Raw genomic sequence first — 13,271 nt, forward strand, 5'->3', positions numbered from 1 at the left:
GGTCTTGAAGTTGATTACCACATCGACTGTATGTCGCAAGTTTTTGCGTGGTTTCGACCTTGTGTGAAAGCAGTGTGCTAGTTGAGTGGGTGATACCAATCACTGATGTGTTGGTGAATGCGCATTAACTTGAATTCCTGGGTTAAACGTGAAGTCAAAGCAATTGGCACTCGAGCGGATAGCTTGGAATTCTGGTGTTATACCCGAGGTTAGTTTTGGTAATGTTCAGTTGGAAGCGTAAGTACAATGGGCGCGGAAGTCAATTTGCCACAGGGGCAGTGCTTGAGCTTGATACTGAGTTGACCGCTACCGATTGCGATTGAAGTGTTGACATTGAGACTGTTTGTGTCGATAGTGCAGAATGGTAGTGATTCGAACCTGTGCAAAGTGTGATGTTAGAGGCTTGACCCTTCGGTTGTGCCTTGAATTTGCGCTATGTGTCGAAGTGGGAATGCGACCAAGAAGCGTTGTAGGTGTATTTAATCTTGGTGTGTGCTGACTTGTGGGATGGTGTGGGTCCAGTGAGTGGCATGTTAAAATCAACATACCAACTTGAATAGCCGAGCCTCACTTCGGATAGCTGTTGATACGCGTTAAACTTGATATCTTGGAACTAACTGTGGAGTTTATGCCGTTCGCACTTGTGTGGATGGCATAAAGACATAGCGTTAACATCTTGATCATCTTGCTTAGCGTTCGACTTGAAAAGACTGAGTACAGCGGGGCGTGGTAGTTCAATTAGACTGTGTGGACAGCAGTACTTGGTTTTGAATGTTGAGCTCATAGCCGTCTTTATCGTGTCGAGGCGTGGAGAGGGTAAAGCGAAAAGCTACGGTGAAGGTCCTTCATGAAGACTTTGACCGTTGCGGTCTATTAAAGTGGGTTGCTCGAAGCTGTTGCTAGGCGTGGAGAGAGTCGGCGCAAAGTTGAATTGTTGCACAATGCGGAGAGCCTCTGTTGGAAGCCGACCAGTAGCGCAATACGGGGGGGGTTGCGTCCCATAAATTCCCTTATTTAATTTGGATCTGAGCTTGCTCGTCCTTTTTCTGCTATCACCCCGTCAGGCTTAGTCTGACCTTTCTAGTAGCTGTACTGGATGTTTACCTGGGAGACCGGTGTGACGGGCTCAATTCCCGTAGCTGTTAAACTTGACGTTGATATCTCTGTTGACGGTATAGCTTGTGGTGTAGATGTTGTAGAAGTAGTTGTAGATGCATGTGCTGCCGTGAAGTTATCCATTGTTGCCATAATGGAGTGCTGACGGATGAAGCGGTCGTAGTCAATGTCACAAATGCATTATGTTGCAGTGAAGACTATTTTCCACTTCATGTACCAGTTGTATCCATGTAAGTTTGCGTCTAAAGTTGCACGTGGTTGAAACTGCCGAAAGTGCAGCTTGATGTATGCAAAAGCATGATGGCGTACAAAGTCTTAGGAAACCGAAACATCGATGTTGTAAAGTCCTTTGTTTCGATGAAGTCATAATGCGCGAAGTACACAACATCTCACAATAGTTAAGACAGCTTAAAATGCGTAATTTCCATAGCTTTGTGTAGTTGAATTCGAACAGAGTGGGGAAAGACAATCATAGATCAGTCAAAAGTTCCAATAATGAACTTGTCAAAAGGTCGAAGAAAGACTTCCACTGATGTATTGCTACTCTGCAAGCCCAAAAAACATGCTGGGCATCTTCAACATTTGTGCATTCATGTACACATGAATTGCTTGATATGACTTCCGTATTCCATCGAAACTTGTAACGCAATTTTAATGCATTGTGTTGAGGACGGAACTTATGATCGAAGCAAACTGGGAGTACATGACGATCCAATCTGTACTGAAAACGCCATGTATCGTCCGTTAGAGTTAAGTCCGCAATCTGAAAGTTGTTAACTTGGAGCTCTGAAAGCGGTGTACCTAGCTTAGTCTTCAACAATAGCTTAGCGAAGTCCCGGTTGGACGTGTCTATGACCATTTTGTCTTCAAAACCTCAGCCGTGAATTGCACATTCAATGTGAATGGGACGAGTTGGCCCATATATAGGTCCATGTGGAGGGCAGATCAAGTTGAGTCGCGAATTTGTGTCGGACATTAATCATGTTTTCGATGCAGGTCTGACGAATTGATCCACCTGAAATGGACTGTTTAGTAGATCGTGTGTCGCAAAGCATCCATAGCTATCCACAAAGTCTTGTAAGCAGGCTAATGCTTTCAGAAAGCCAATAGTACTCTAACTGACTTCGGCCAATTGGGTTTTAGCCTTGCCAAACGTAAAGTAGACATTGTACCATAACGGTATGACTTGCACAAACCGTTTTTAGTCCGTAAAGCCGTGAGTAGTGTGCAGTTCCGCCCATATACGTGGAGAAGATTTCTGATAGTCAGGCAGTTCATTCCATTGCTCTCCCTCAATATCTGCATATATAATATCGAAGCCTGTATCAAGGGAGACTAATGTTCTTGTAAAGAGCTTAAGTGCTGGAGTAAACTATCTGGGCACAGCATTCAATTCACAACTTGAGGCAATTCCATCCCTTAATGTCTTGAGGTACATAGCGTGGATAAAGGCTTTGACAGGTGCCAATTCTGATCCACCCTTCGAAACACATGTGTAAAAGCATTCTTTAGCAAACTTTTAGGCAACTGCGGAGTCACTATACGTATTCTTTGAGTGAACAAAGTTGCGGATGATGACGTCCACATTTTTCGGAAGAGTCGATGGCTGAGTACCAAAAAGTGGTAAAATGATGCTTGTAATAGCTCCACTTTGCCCCGATATGTACGTGCACAGTAATTCCAGATGGCGCATCGTCATCGTAATTTATTAACCACATCGCAAAATCGTTGATTGGCTGTCACAGTCGCGCTCTGAAGTACGCCATATAGTACCACAGTGTCCGACGGTTGTAACACTTTAAGATCCGTTGAAACACGTAGTCTGGCCAATTAAGACGAGTCGACTTGGTGCGTTTACGGCATGACGCGCGTTTTATTCATGTTTAGGCGTAGTCCTGATGCTAACGCGTAATCTTGTACCACATCCAGGAATTCAGGTGTATAAAAAAACATCAGCTAGTAGACCGGTGCAGTCGTCTGCAAAAGCTAGTAGCAATTGTGGGGATGATCCATTGTCAATATCCAATCCTCGCATTGAAACTTGAGCACGTAAGTAATTCATGAGTGGTTCGATGAGCAACACAAACAGCCCGGAGATAGTGGGTCACCTTGTCGTACCCCGACCCCCGATCAAAAGAAACTCCTGGTGGGTTGTTCAACAGCAAACTAACAGAAGTCTGGTTGTAAAATGTTCTGATCCAGGCTCAAAAGGTCGTACCAAATCCAAAGTGACGCAGTACCATGTCCAACGCTGGCCATAGTACACTATCAAAGACCTTGGCAAAATCGATAAGAACAGCACAAGCGTCCGGGAAAGTGTGCTTGCATAATTCTTTTAAGTCTTAGCTTCGAACAAGAGAGTGACGGATAAATTTATTAGGTATATGCCCACTTCGATCTTCATGTATCAGCGAAGAAAGCACCAGTTCCAGCCTCCGCGCCAATATATTGGGACCAAGCTTAGCATCATGGCTCAGCAGGGTCAAAGGACGATAGTTCCTAGACTGCGATCCATCTCCAGTCTTGTTAAGAACATAGTCATTTTCCCTTTGATAACTGATTGTCGTGTATGCGAGCCCACATACTTGGCAAAATTTTGTAGAATTCAAAAGGTAATCCGTCGGGGTCCGGCGCTTTTCCATCGAAGGATTTCATGTTCGACCAGTGTAAGTCGGTTGCCGTGATGGGCGCATCGAGCAGACGCAGTTGTGCTGGCGTAAGTTTTGCCATTGTTTGCCGTAGCATTCGCGCTAGGCGAAGTGGCTGATATAAAGTATACCGTAGATGACGGAGATCCGGCAAAGTCGATTAGAATACTTGCCTTGAAACCTGCGGTGTCCCGCCTCGATTTCAACAGGGTCGTCGCTCCTCAACCCATCGCTACGTCGGATTTTTGTGATGAAGGACCTGAGACAGTCCTGTTTTGGTGGACGAAAAAAGTGCTTTGTTGCTCGCTCACTAAGATGTAAGTCGGCTGCAAATTTGCTCATCGCGTTTCTTTCTTGTATCGCCTTCTTGTATGCACTCAGATCGGCTTGTGCTTGTTGTAGTGCTTGTTTGTTGCAGTCGATTGGAGCCAGATTGAAGAGGTCGATGGCGTCGTTCTCCGCGGCGACTCTTATGGCCATTTCTCCCGCACCAACTTGTCGAAGTTCGAACCATCGACTGCGAAGAATGATGCAATGGGAACGCTTGTATCATCCAGAAGACACCCTGGATTAGCGCCTTCGAAATTCCGGATAAGTGCCGCCAGTCATTCCGCCGACGAGGTGAGGTATGTGATGACATCAGGATTTTGTAGAAACGATGTGGGGCATCGCCACGGCGCGCGCCTCATTGTTGGCATAAAGCTCGCTTGTAGCCGAAACCCGACCGGTATGTGAACCTCGTTTTGCCACTTTCGGTCCCTTATATTCTTGATCTCAGTCGGTTTTTGCGTGTTGGGCCTATGTTGTCCATTGTTTCCTGATGCACAAAGCGCCATGCATCGATCAAGCCCAACACGTCAAGCTAGTCACCCAGTTTCTCTCTACTAGTGCAGGGGCACTGGTAGAGAGCACCTGAGAAGGTGAAGCTAGATCCAAAAAACGCTTATTGTGTCGTTGAGAATGATGTGAGTCGGAATAGCACGAAAGAAATCACCGCGTCGTTGGGGCTCATCAGGTGGGTAAACAATATGTATAGACAGCGTCTGAGTACCAAGCGTGGATTTGGGTGATAAATATCGACTGTGTAATTGGCCCTTGTAGACTTGACAACTGAGGTCTCAACATCGCCGAACGGTGAGGCTGATGACAATATCAGGCCAGCGCCATGTCTCTTGTTGAAGACAGGAGACGTGGTGTCGAACCAAAAGCAGCGCGCTCCTGAGTCATTTTGCTGGTCTGCAGTGAGGATTCTTTGTTGAATTTTGTTTCGTGGAACGCGACCTGTTGATGTTCCGAGATAAGTCGCTGATACGTGTCGAGTTTGGCTGTATTCCCGTTCAGCGAGACTTCATTAAATGTTCAAGCCTCTCTAGAGGTGAGGGCTCACCAATCTAGAGGGCATTTTAGCTATCGTTTTATGCAACGAGACAGTTGCTAAATCGTTAAGTGCCTCAAGTACGTACTTGGGCGCACGATTGTCGTTAATAAAGATCTTCGTCGCATCAGTTTGAGCCAAACAGAGAAGATTGAGGTCACTCCAGAGCGGAAAAAGGGAGTGACGAAGACGTTTGGGGGCAGTAATGATCCAAGAAAAGCTTGGATTTTGACTGAATCGATATCTATACCTGGCGCAAACACCATCAGGAACAAGTCACTGACGACACCGTGAACCGCAGCGCCTTGAACTTCACTACTTGAAAACATAGTCTCTAGGAAGATGGAAGCATCAACTGAGTCTATGCCATAGCATTCTTTCAAACGATCTTGGGAATCCAAAGATCCACCACCAGCGACAATCTCCGCACCGATTGCACGATACACCACGTGTGCATGAAATAGTTTGTCTCGACGACTGGAAGGAAGCTGAAAGATGCGTCGAAATAAGCAGGTTACGCTTAAATAGCTGCCGGGACGTCTTCGTGAAATGTCATTTTGAGCACATTTTGTTCGATGAATTAGTTGATGACATGGTAAAATTCTTCTATCGAAACTTGATCGACTTTAAGGCGAGGGTACGAACACTTTTCAGTGGACTAGCCTTCTCCCCATACGGTATAAGGTCAGAGGAAGCAGTAAATCCAGATATTGGGGTATATTCCATCGACATCCCCGTCTTGCTCACCAGCTTCCAGATCAACATTAGACGGGAGGGTCGAATCAAATCCCTCATCCCGAAGAATGTCACAGCAATTTGGTGATATGTAAAATAGTATATTAGCGAATAGGGGTTCCAAACTTCACACTTCAACTCGTAGGGAACGAGGCCAAATTGGCTCGATGTACTTGCCGCCGTCGTGATTGATGATCTTGTTTTGCAAATGCTGAACGAGTTTCCGCTCTGCTGCGCCTTCTGGAACGGCATCAACGATCATGCGCTTCGCTCTGGTCCCAGTAGAAGTTGAGGCACGACCGGTGAGCGTGGCATGAGCAGATGGCTCGTCTAGAAATCCGTGTCCTCACTTGTGGCTCGCTGAAGTCATGGGTTGTAACTTCGTGCTCGGCGGCAACCTCACTGCCAATCTTGCTAGCGTCACGACGACCAACGAGGATGGGGCAGTAAGGATGGCGGCTTTCGATTAAACTTGCGTAGCCTGTGTTGCACAAAGCACGGCTTTTTTTTCCGAGTTGAAATGTATCCCCGAAGAGGTTCTCCGGTCGATCGAAGGGCCCGGCAGGCCAGGCAGGACAACCATCACTGCTAAAGTATACATGGACTTCACTTGACCATGCTGGTGCGTAGGAGTAATCAGAACAGATATGGCTCCTCTTTGCACGAACCAGTCGTGGATCGCTTGATCGGTAACGTCTTCCTGAAGACGGGTCAAATCCACAAAGTACGGTGTGTCGTACTATGAATGCCCACGAATCGTGACCTGATGCCACATACAGTAACCTGCAAGTTACCCAGCCTCGTCAGGCCATCATCGGAAGAGCAGACGAACGAATCGCCGCGACGCGCATACTCTTGAACGTCGCGGAGATGAACGAGACATTCTCGCCATACCGCAGGTTGACTTTCAGAAACAAGAGAGCTTAGGATTGCGTCTAGCCTATGCTTGGAGGTAGACGAGCCGCCGGAATCCACATGTTCGTACAATTTTTCGCAGTCACTGGCGAAGGGACTGCGGCAAGTGCAGAAAATCGACAATCTTGAATCTTTGAACAGTCGTACGAAAAAGGTTCAACGCTTGTATCGAATTGAGAATCGTCAGGCCCCAGTGTGGCGTATGTTGTCTAGCAGCTGGTTATTGAAATTTCTTCTGCCGCGCTGCACCATCGATTCGCTCCTAAATGTTTCAAGGCAATTTCCAAAACATTTAGATATCGCTTAGAACTTGAGAAATAGTTTCATTTTGTCGAAAACATCTGACAAACGATCGTTCCTTGTTGCACAGTCGACCATATAGTCGCATCTATCGCCAAGATGCAGCTTAGTTCGATTTAATTTCAATAATGTTGATAGAAGTATTCCCTGCCGAGTTCTTTCGTAATCAGCACACGTCTTTCAATCTGTGTAAATGTATTTTAGTATAGTAAACTTTGTAAAGTCAGCCACCTCCAACTTAGAGCTTTGCTAATTCTCACTTTAAATGTTATTAAGCTAAGCACATAATTCATATCATGTGGTACATGAAGCTCCACCGCCAGTCATCAACAAATGCAATCAACACGGCATCCAGCACAACATACAGCACATCACTAATAAACTTTTCCGTACCTATAAGAGAACCGTTAGTTTTCAAATAAATTTCACGTCTTGAATTTACTCAAACGACGACTTCTCCCTTGGCGACTTTGTATCTTCAGCTGTGTTTATGCAACACAACGTCCAAGATGGGTGGTCAGAAATTCGAAGACGATTTAACAATACAAAAAACAGTAAAAATTTTAAAACGTGACAGTCAACGCAAACCTTCAGCCACAGTACATGTAAATTTTCTCCTCAGTTTTAGAGCTAGATACACGGTACTACCTGTAATTGACCTGCTTCGTAGTTCTTTCACAGCGCAAAACGTGTATCCCAGCTAAGGCACAAAAATTACCGCAGAATTATGTGCTTTCAGCATCTTCACATACTAAAACACATGTTTTGAGTATGATTTCAATGTGGACGAATCCTTAACATCTGATAAGTTACCTTACGAGACTCTCTGAACAAACTCATCTTTAATCCTCGCATCCTAACTTGTCAATGGCTGGTGCGCGACGGAAACAGGTGACTTCAAACATTTCTGATCATCATCACATGAGACAGTTTGTGAGTGTTAGCCACTCATTTTTCTAATCTACCGTCTGTTCAGGACGCAATGACACAAAGTGGCCACTTTGGTGGGTGTGCTTTGAACAGATGCAACGTCCTTATGACGCATTATCTAACTGCCTTTCAACCGCAGAATTCTGTCTCCTATCTTTTGTGCGGGATCCTGAAAAATACTTTGGTGTCTATATTGTATTGTTACCACTTCATTTCTCATTTCGCTCCATCAAGCCCGCAACTGATCCCTCCACGACGAACTTTCTAATCACCATGCGAATACAAGATGTCTCCTTCTCGTTGCGTCTTCTTGTTGTGTCTTCTTGTTGCTGCACCATCACTTGTCAGTGCATATGCTGTCGCAGCAGCGCCGTACACTACGTTTACCCAGACTTTTCAAGATGATGATAACCACAAAGGTGATGAAAATCATCGCCGACCTAAGGCGCATGTAACACAAGTACCAGGAATTCGAGAGGATATGATTGGTGGTGAAGAGAGGGCCCCGAAAATCAAACCGCAGAATATAGAAGGCATTCGGGCGAAGTTCCTTGCTTCGTCGTCCAGGTCAATAAATACTCAGACGGAGTCGCCTCAAACTAATATTCAATGGGATATCAGAGCCATTCGTGATGCTCTTAAGGTATCACAACAACAATACTCTCTCAGTCGTCTTTACCAAAATATCAGCACATTTGATGGAGTCTTCTTGCATTGGAAGCAACTGAACTATCCTCCCATACAGGTGGAAATGGCCTTCCGAGAAGCCGGACAAGAGCTGCAAACGATACCCACGATATCAAAAAACTGTATCTTTGGTGCAGGAAGATCAGCTGCTCGATCCGAACCCCTCCAGGTTTTCAGTCCTCGATGCCGCTTTACTTCCACCCGGAGTTATCGTCAAGGAAGACCTGGATGCTGCAACTTTTCTTGAGGACCAGAAGATAGTGATGCACCTTCGTACTTCCAACCTCAAAGACCACTGGAGTGATCTTCTGACAAATTGGATAATGCGTAACTATTCAAGGAAACGTACACAGCAAACCCTTCAATATGCAAAAGTAGAACAGAACGATTTATTGACAATTTTGGCCATTTTCGACGAACTCAAGTCAACAAAAGGAGCAGAAGCAGCAATGACTTTTTCGCGTGTACCCGACAGCCAGAAGTGTCGCATCCCAAGCGTTATCACGACATCCGATGTCGAAGTTGCTAAGTCAGCTGAAAAACACGCGATTTTGGATCTCGACCAGAGTCGGTTCGAAGCCATCTGGACGAAATTAATTACGCTCTGGATTCTTCGTAACATATCGCGAGAGCAAATTCTTCAAACACTTTTTCGCGCTGAGCTCAGGGAGGAGTCTTTACCGAGAGTAATTGTCATTCAAGAAAGAATCGCGTCCCCTTCAAACGCAGGCCTAGTGCTCATTCCCGGTGATTCAATCCAAAACCAAGTCAAGCTCGCTTCTGAACAAGTCGAAGGTAACGCAAATTTACGTAATGGTGAGCTAACAGTTGGTCTGCACAACCTTTTGATAAAATGGGGCAATTGGAATATCCCTCGCATTCAGGTGGCGATAACTCTCGATCACGCAGGATTTAGTTTAGAGGATGTGACGCAGATCTTGTCACTTTATGATCCCATTCGCAGAAAGTTTGGTCCCGTATAAACACAGGTTAATATATGATATGTAAATTCATCTGAAATTGCTTGTGAAATGATCCATCTCTCATTAAATTTCCCTTAACACCAAAGCCACGTATATAGCGCACACACAAAACCTTCACGTCCTGCCGAAATACCTACCTTTAAGTCAAAAAGTCGAGGCTGGCAAACTGGACGAAGTAATTTGGAGTCGTGTGCTTACATGTGATGGTTTGAGGTCGCCCATTATTCTCGTGTCCCTACTCTTTGTACTCGTAGTCATCACCAACGTTGTCTTTGACTTCAACCGCGTTTTTCTTCGCAAATGGATATACATTATGTCAGAAACTAAGCTAAGCGATAGAAGAATATAGCAGGCGCATATCCAGATCTATCTAGAACTATGTATCTATAAGACCAACAATCGCGCCGTGATTAAAGTGACAACGACAGCAGCACTACATCAACACAAATAACAATGACTTTAAAGAAAGACGAATTGGTGACGCTGAAAAACGATCTTGTCTTCAAGTATGTAGGTCACCAAACCTTCGACTCATGGAATACAAAATCTCTTGTGCTTCTATGGAAAGAAAATCTTGCACGTTTTCCGAATGCGACTTAATACGTTCGATCTTTAAGATAGTTCGCTCTTGCGTTATTTTGATTTGATCACGTCTCACGCGACATTACCCAGTACAACAGATGCAAACATAAGCGCTCCGAACCACTTGTTGGAAGCAAACCGTTCTTGAAGGTTGATTGGATCATCAAGCTTGGCAGTATTTACCTGCCACGCTAAATGTGCAGCTCCTCCCGTAAGGCCCACAAAAAATGGCCACTCTAAGCCACTTACGTATCCTGCAGTGCCAAATCCCGCAATTGCGACAGCCGAGAAGAAATTAAGTACTGGCTTCGTTTTATCTCCAAACAGTAGTGCAGTTGATCGTACACCAATTTTGACATCGTCGTTCTTGTCCTGATAAGCGTACAGAGTATCGTACACCAACGTCCAAGTCACACCACCTGCGTACAATGGAAGAATTACTGCCCAGTCGCATGATCCATGGACAGCAGCCCATCCTAAAACTGCTCCATAGTTAAACGTTAAGCCTAAGATTGCTTGTGGCCAGTATGTCACCCTCTTCATCAGTGGATACGTAGCAACCAATGCGAGTGAAGACGCACCTAAGGCTACGCTGTACCAATTAAGCTGCAATAATACTGCCAAGCCAGCTGACAATTGAATCGCTAGGAAAGTCCACGCTTGCGGATACGTGAGTCTCCCCGCAGCTAAAGGTCGCTGATTGGTGCGTTCGACCTGTTTGTCAAAGTCTCGGTCCCACATGTCGTTGATGGTGCAACCAGCACCTCGCATGATGAAAGAGCCAACACCAAAAAGTGCTAGAAGTTTGAAGTCCGGGAATTGACCATGAGGGGCGGCCATGGAGATACTCCAGAAGCATGGCCATAGTAACATAAAAATTGGTGCTGGACGGTTAATTCGTGCGACCTGAATGTAAGGTAGCATCCACTCGGGAGCATGACGTTCGGCCCATGTATCTTTTTCGATCCTATATGAATCTTTTAACGATTTTACAATCAACTCGTCACTGGACTTATTATTGCTTTGGGGTAATGAAGATGTACTGAACACAAACGCAAGACAATGAGTGGACGGTTGTCGGCGGGTAGTCACATGTGCGAAGGTTGGTCGAATAGCAGGAAATGGTACGAGTTGAAGAGCTTGAAGGAGGCTACGCGGGCGTCCTGTACCGCGAGCTCGCACCAATTGTGCAGCCATGATTAGATAAAGGTTTAATTATCAATTTATTGCAATTGTTTTGAATTTGACACTAATCTCGTGGCTAAGATCAACGACATTTAACTGAAGGTGTGATCACTAACGTTTATAAGTCGCAAATTACTTTTGATAATTGTCCATCAATGACAATCCATTGATAAGACTTAAGTCTATATTCTTCACATTTGTGGGACAGGTATTCAATTAACCGCCTTGAATTGAAAGCGATTTCACGATTCAAGCTTACACAGAGCGTTGGTCGCAAAAATTCTTTGCCCCCCTTCCCTGTTCGGCTGCTGGTCAGTCATTCGAGCGGATCACGAGAGCGAAGGTTCGAGTTCCGTCACGTCAACTGAAATCTGGGAACAGTGCATCTCGATGGAGTGGAACCACTCTCGTTACCAAGTTCCGAGAGGGCAATCAACGTTTCTGCATCAACCTTTTCGGCCAGCACAACCTCGTTACTGGTACAATGACAAGGACAACGACGATAGTCAGCAAATGTGGCAGCATAATGCGTCGCCGCAACTAAATCGGTATAATTCTGCTAGCGAATTGACACCTTCACCGGTAATTCCATCGCTTAGAACAGACTCATCTGTAATGAATGGCAATTGTGGGAATAGTGGTCTACTGCCTCAATCATTCAACTTGCTAGGAATGCCACAGCTTGAAGACTCGACGGAGATCCAATCTTTTTTCATGCCTCCCCCAAATTCGACATTTCCAGACAGTCACGAGTTTTTGCCACATTTGTTACCACAACCACCCGAATCACCACAGCAAGCAGATCAGCAATATGGCGTTCAACTATTACCAAATTTTGCAGACTTTCCAGCAGAAACGATAAATTACTATCAACCACCAATGCCAGTAACTTTTTCGAGACCAACTGTAGACTTTTTTTCAGAAGGTACGAATAGTCAATTGATACAAAGCAATTCTTTACCTGTTGACGTGTACTTGGTATAAACTTCAGGAATTCCAACACTTCACAGTGCACATGCTTCAGTACCGACTCTACCACCGAATCTAAGTGCTTTAGATGATACGCAATCGCAAGATCAAATTGCGTTGGAAAATCGGAAAGTTGTCGACACTTCGACTCCATGTCTTTTCGATTCTTCTCTACCGATTGTTTCTGACACAGATCCATGTCCCCCGCTGCAGTCAACACTGGCAGTATCGGTAGGCACGTTTCCAGCACGACCAAGCATCGTAGGTGGTACGAACACGCCGTCGGAATTCTCGCCGGTGGCTGAACCATATTGTCAAACAAAACGAGGAGGTGGATTAGCTCTTGCTCAGGAACCAAAGTTTTCACCAGACAAGCGCAAATTGTGCTGTGTTGAAGGATGCAAAAGTCAAGCTCGAGCTTTTAATCGTTGCAAGCGCCACGGTGGATCAAAACGCTGTTCCAGTCCAGGATGTACCAAGAGTGTGCAGAGTCGTGGACTTTGCATTCGTCACGGCGGTGGCTCACGCTGTCAAGAGCCTGGGTGTACGCGAGCATCACAAAGTCACGGACGTTGTAAAATGCATGGTGGAGGACGCCCTTGCGTTGTAGCAGGATGTGAGAAAAAAGCTCATTTAAAAAGATTGTGCCGTCGACACGGTGGCGGTGCCAAGTGTTGCGTGACAGGATGTGACAAGTGGGCTCAGCGCCAAGGAATGTGCATGACGCACTCAAAGATATTGACAGCGCAGCCTTCCGACACGCTTCTTTATAGGACAACACCACCATTATCATCCTCAGACTCGTCTCCGCCTCCATCACTTCATATATTTGGCGATGAGGTGTGA

At 45.5% G+C, this 13,271-nt stretch overlaps 3 protein-coding genes across 3 annotated transcripts; 2 read left to right on the plus strand and 1 right to left on the minus strand.

Moving 5' to 3' along the window:
* Window positions 1–7,956: 7,956 nt before the first annotated feature.
* Window positions 7,957–9,689, plus strand: PHALS_05374 (uncharacterized protein; the record flags this gene model as incomplete). Its single annotated transcript, XM_024722938.1, has 4 exons — window positions 7,957–7,980; window positions 8,066–8,093; window positions 8,385–8,764; window positions 8,844–9,689. The coding sequence occupies 4 exons, from the start codon at window positions 7,957–7,959 to the stop codon at window positions 9,687–9,689; spliced, it is 1,278 nt and encodes a 425-aa protein (XP_024573964.1).
* Window positions 9,690–10,343: 654 nt separating this feature from the next.
* Window positions 10,344–11,468, minus strand: PHALS_05375 (4-hydroxybenzoate polyprenyl transferase; the record flags this gene model as incomplete). Its single annotated transcript, XM_024722939.1, has 1 exon — window positions 10,344–11,468. The coding sequence occupies one exon, from the start codon at window positions 11,466–11,468 to the stop codon at window positions 10,344–10,346; it is 1,125 nt and encodes a 374-aa protein (XP_024573965.1).
* A 501-nt stretch (window positions 11,469–11,969) lies between these two features.
* PHALS_05376 (uncharacterized protein) lies at window positions 11,970–13,271 on the plus strand (the record flags this gene model as incomplete). The annotated part of the gene is made up of 2 exons (XM_024722940.1): window positions 11,970–12,381; window positions 12,448–13,271. 2 exons carry the CDS (start codon window positions 11,970–11,972, stop codon window positions 13,269–13,271), a joined length of 1,236 nt encoding a protein of 411 aa, XP_024573966.1.

The sequence above is a fragment of the Plasmopara halstedii genome (genome assembly GCF_900000015.1).
Source record: "Plasmopara halstedii genome assembly, contig: Scaffold_289, whole genome shotgun sequence".
NCBI classification, from domain to species: Eukaryota; Oomycota; class Peronosporomycetes; order Peronosporales; family Peronosporaceae; genus Plasmopara; species Plasmopara halstedii.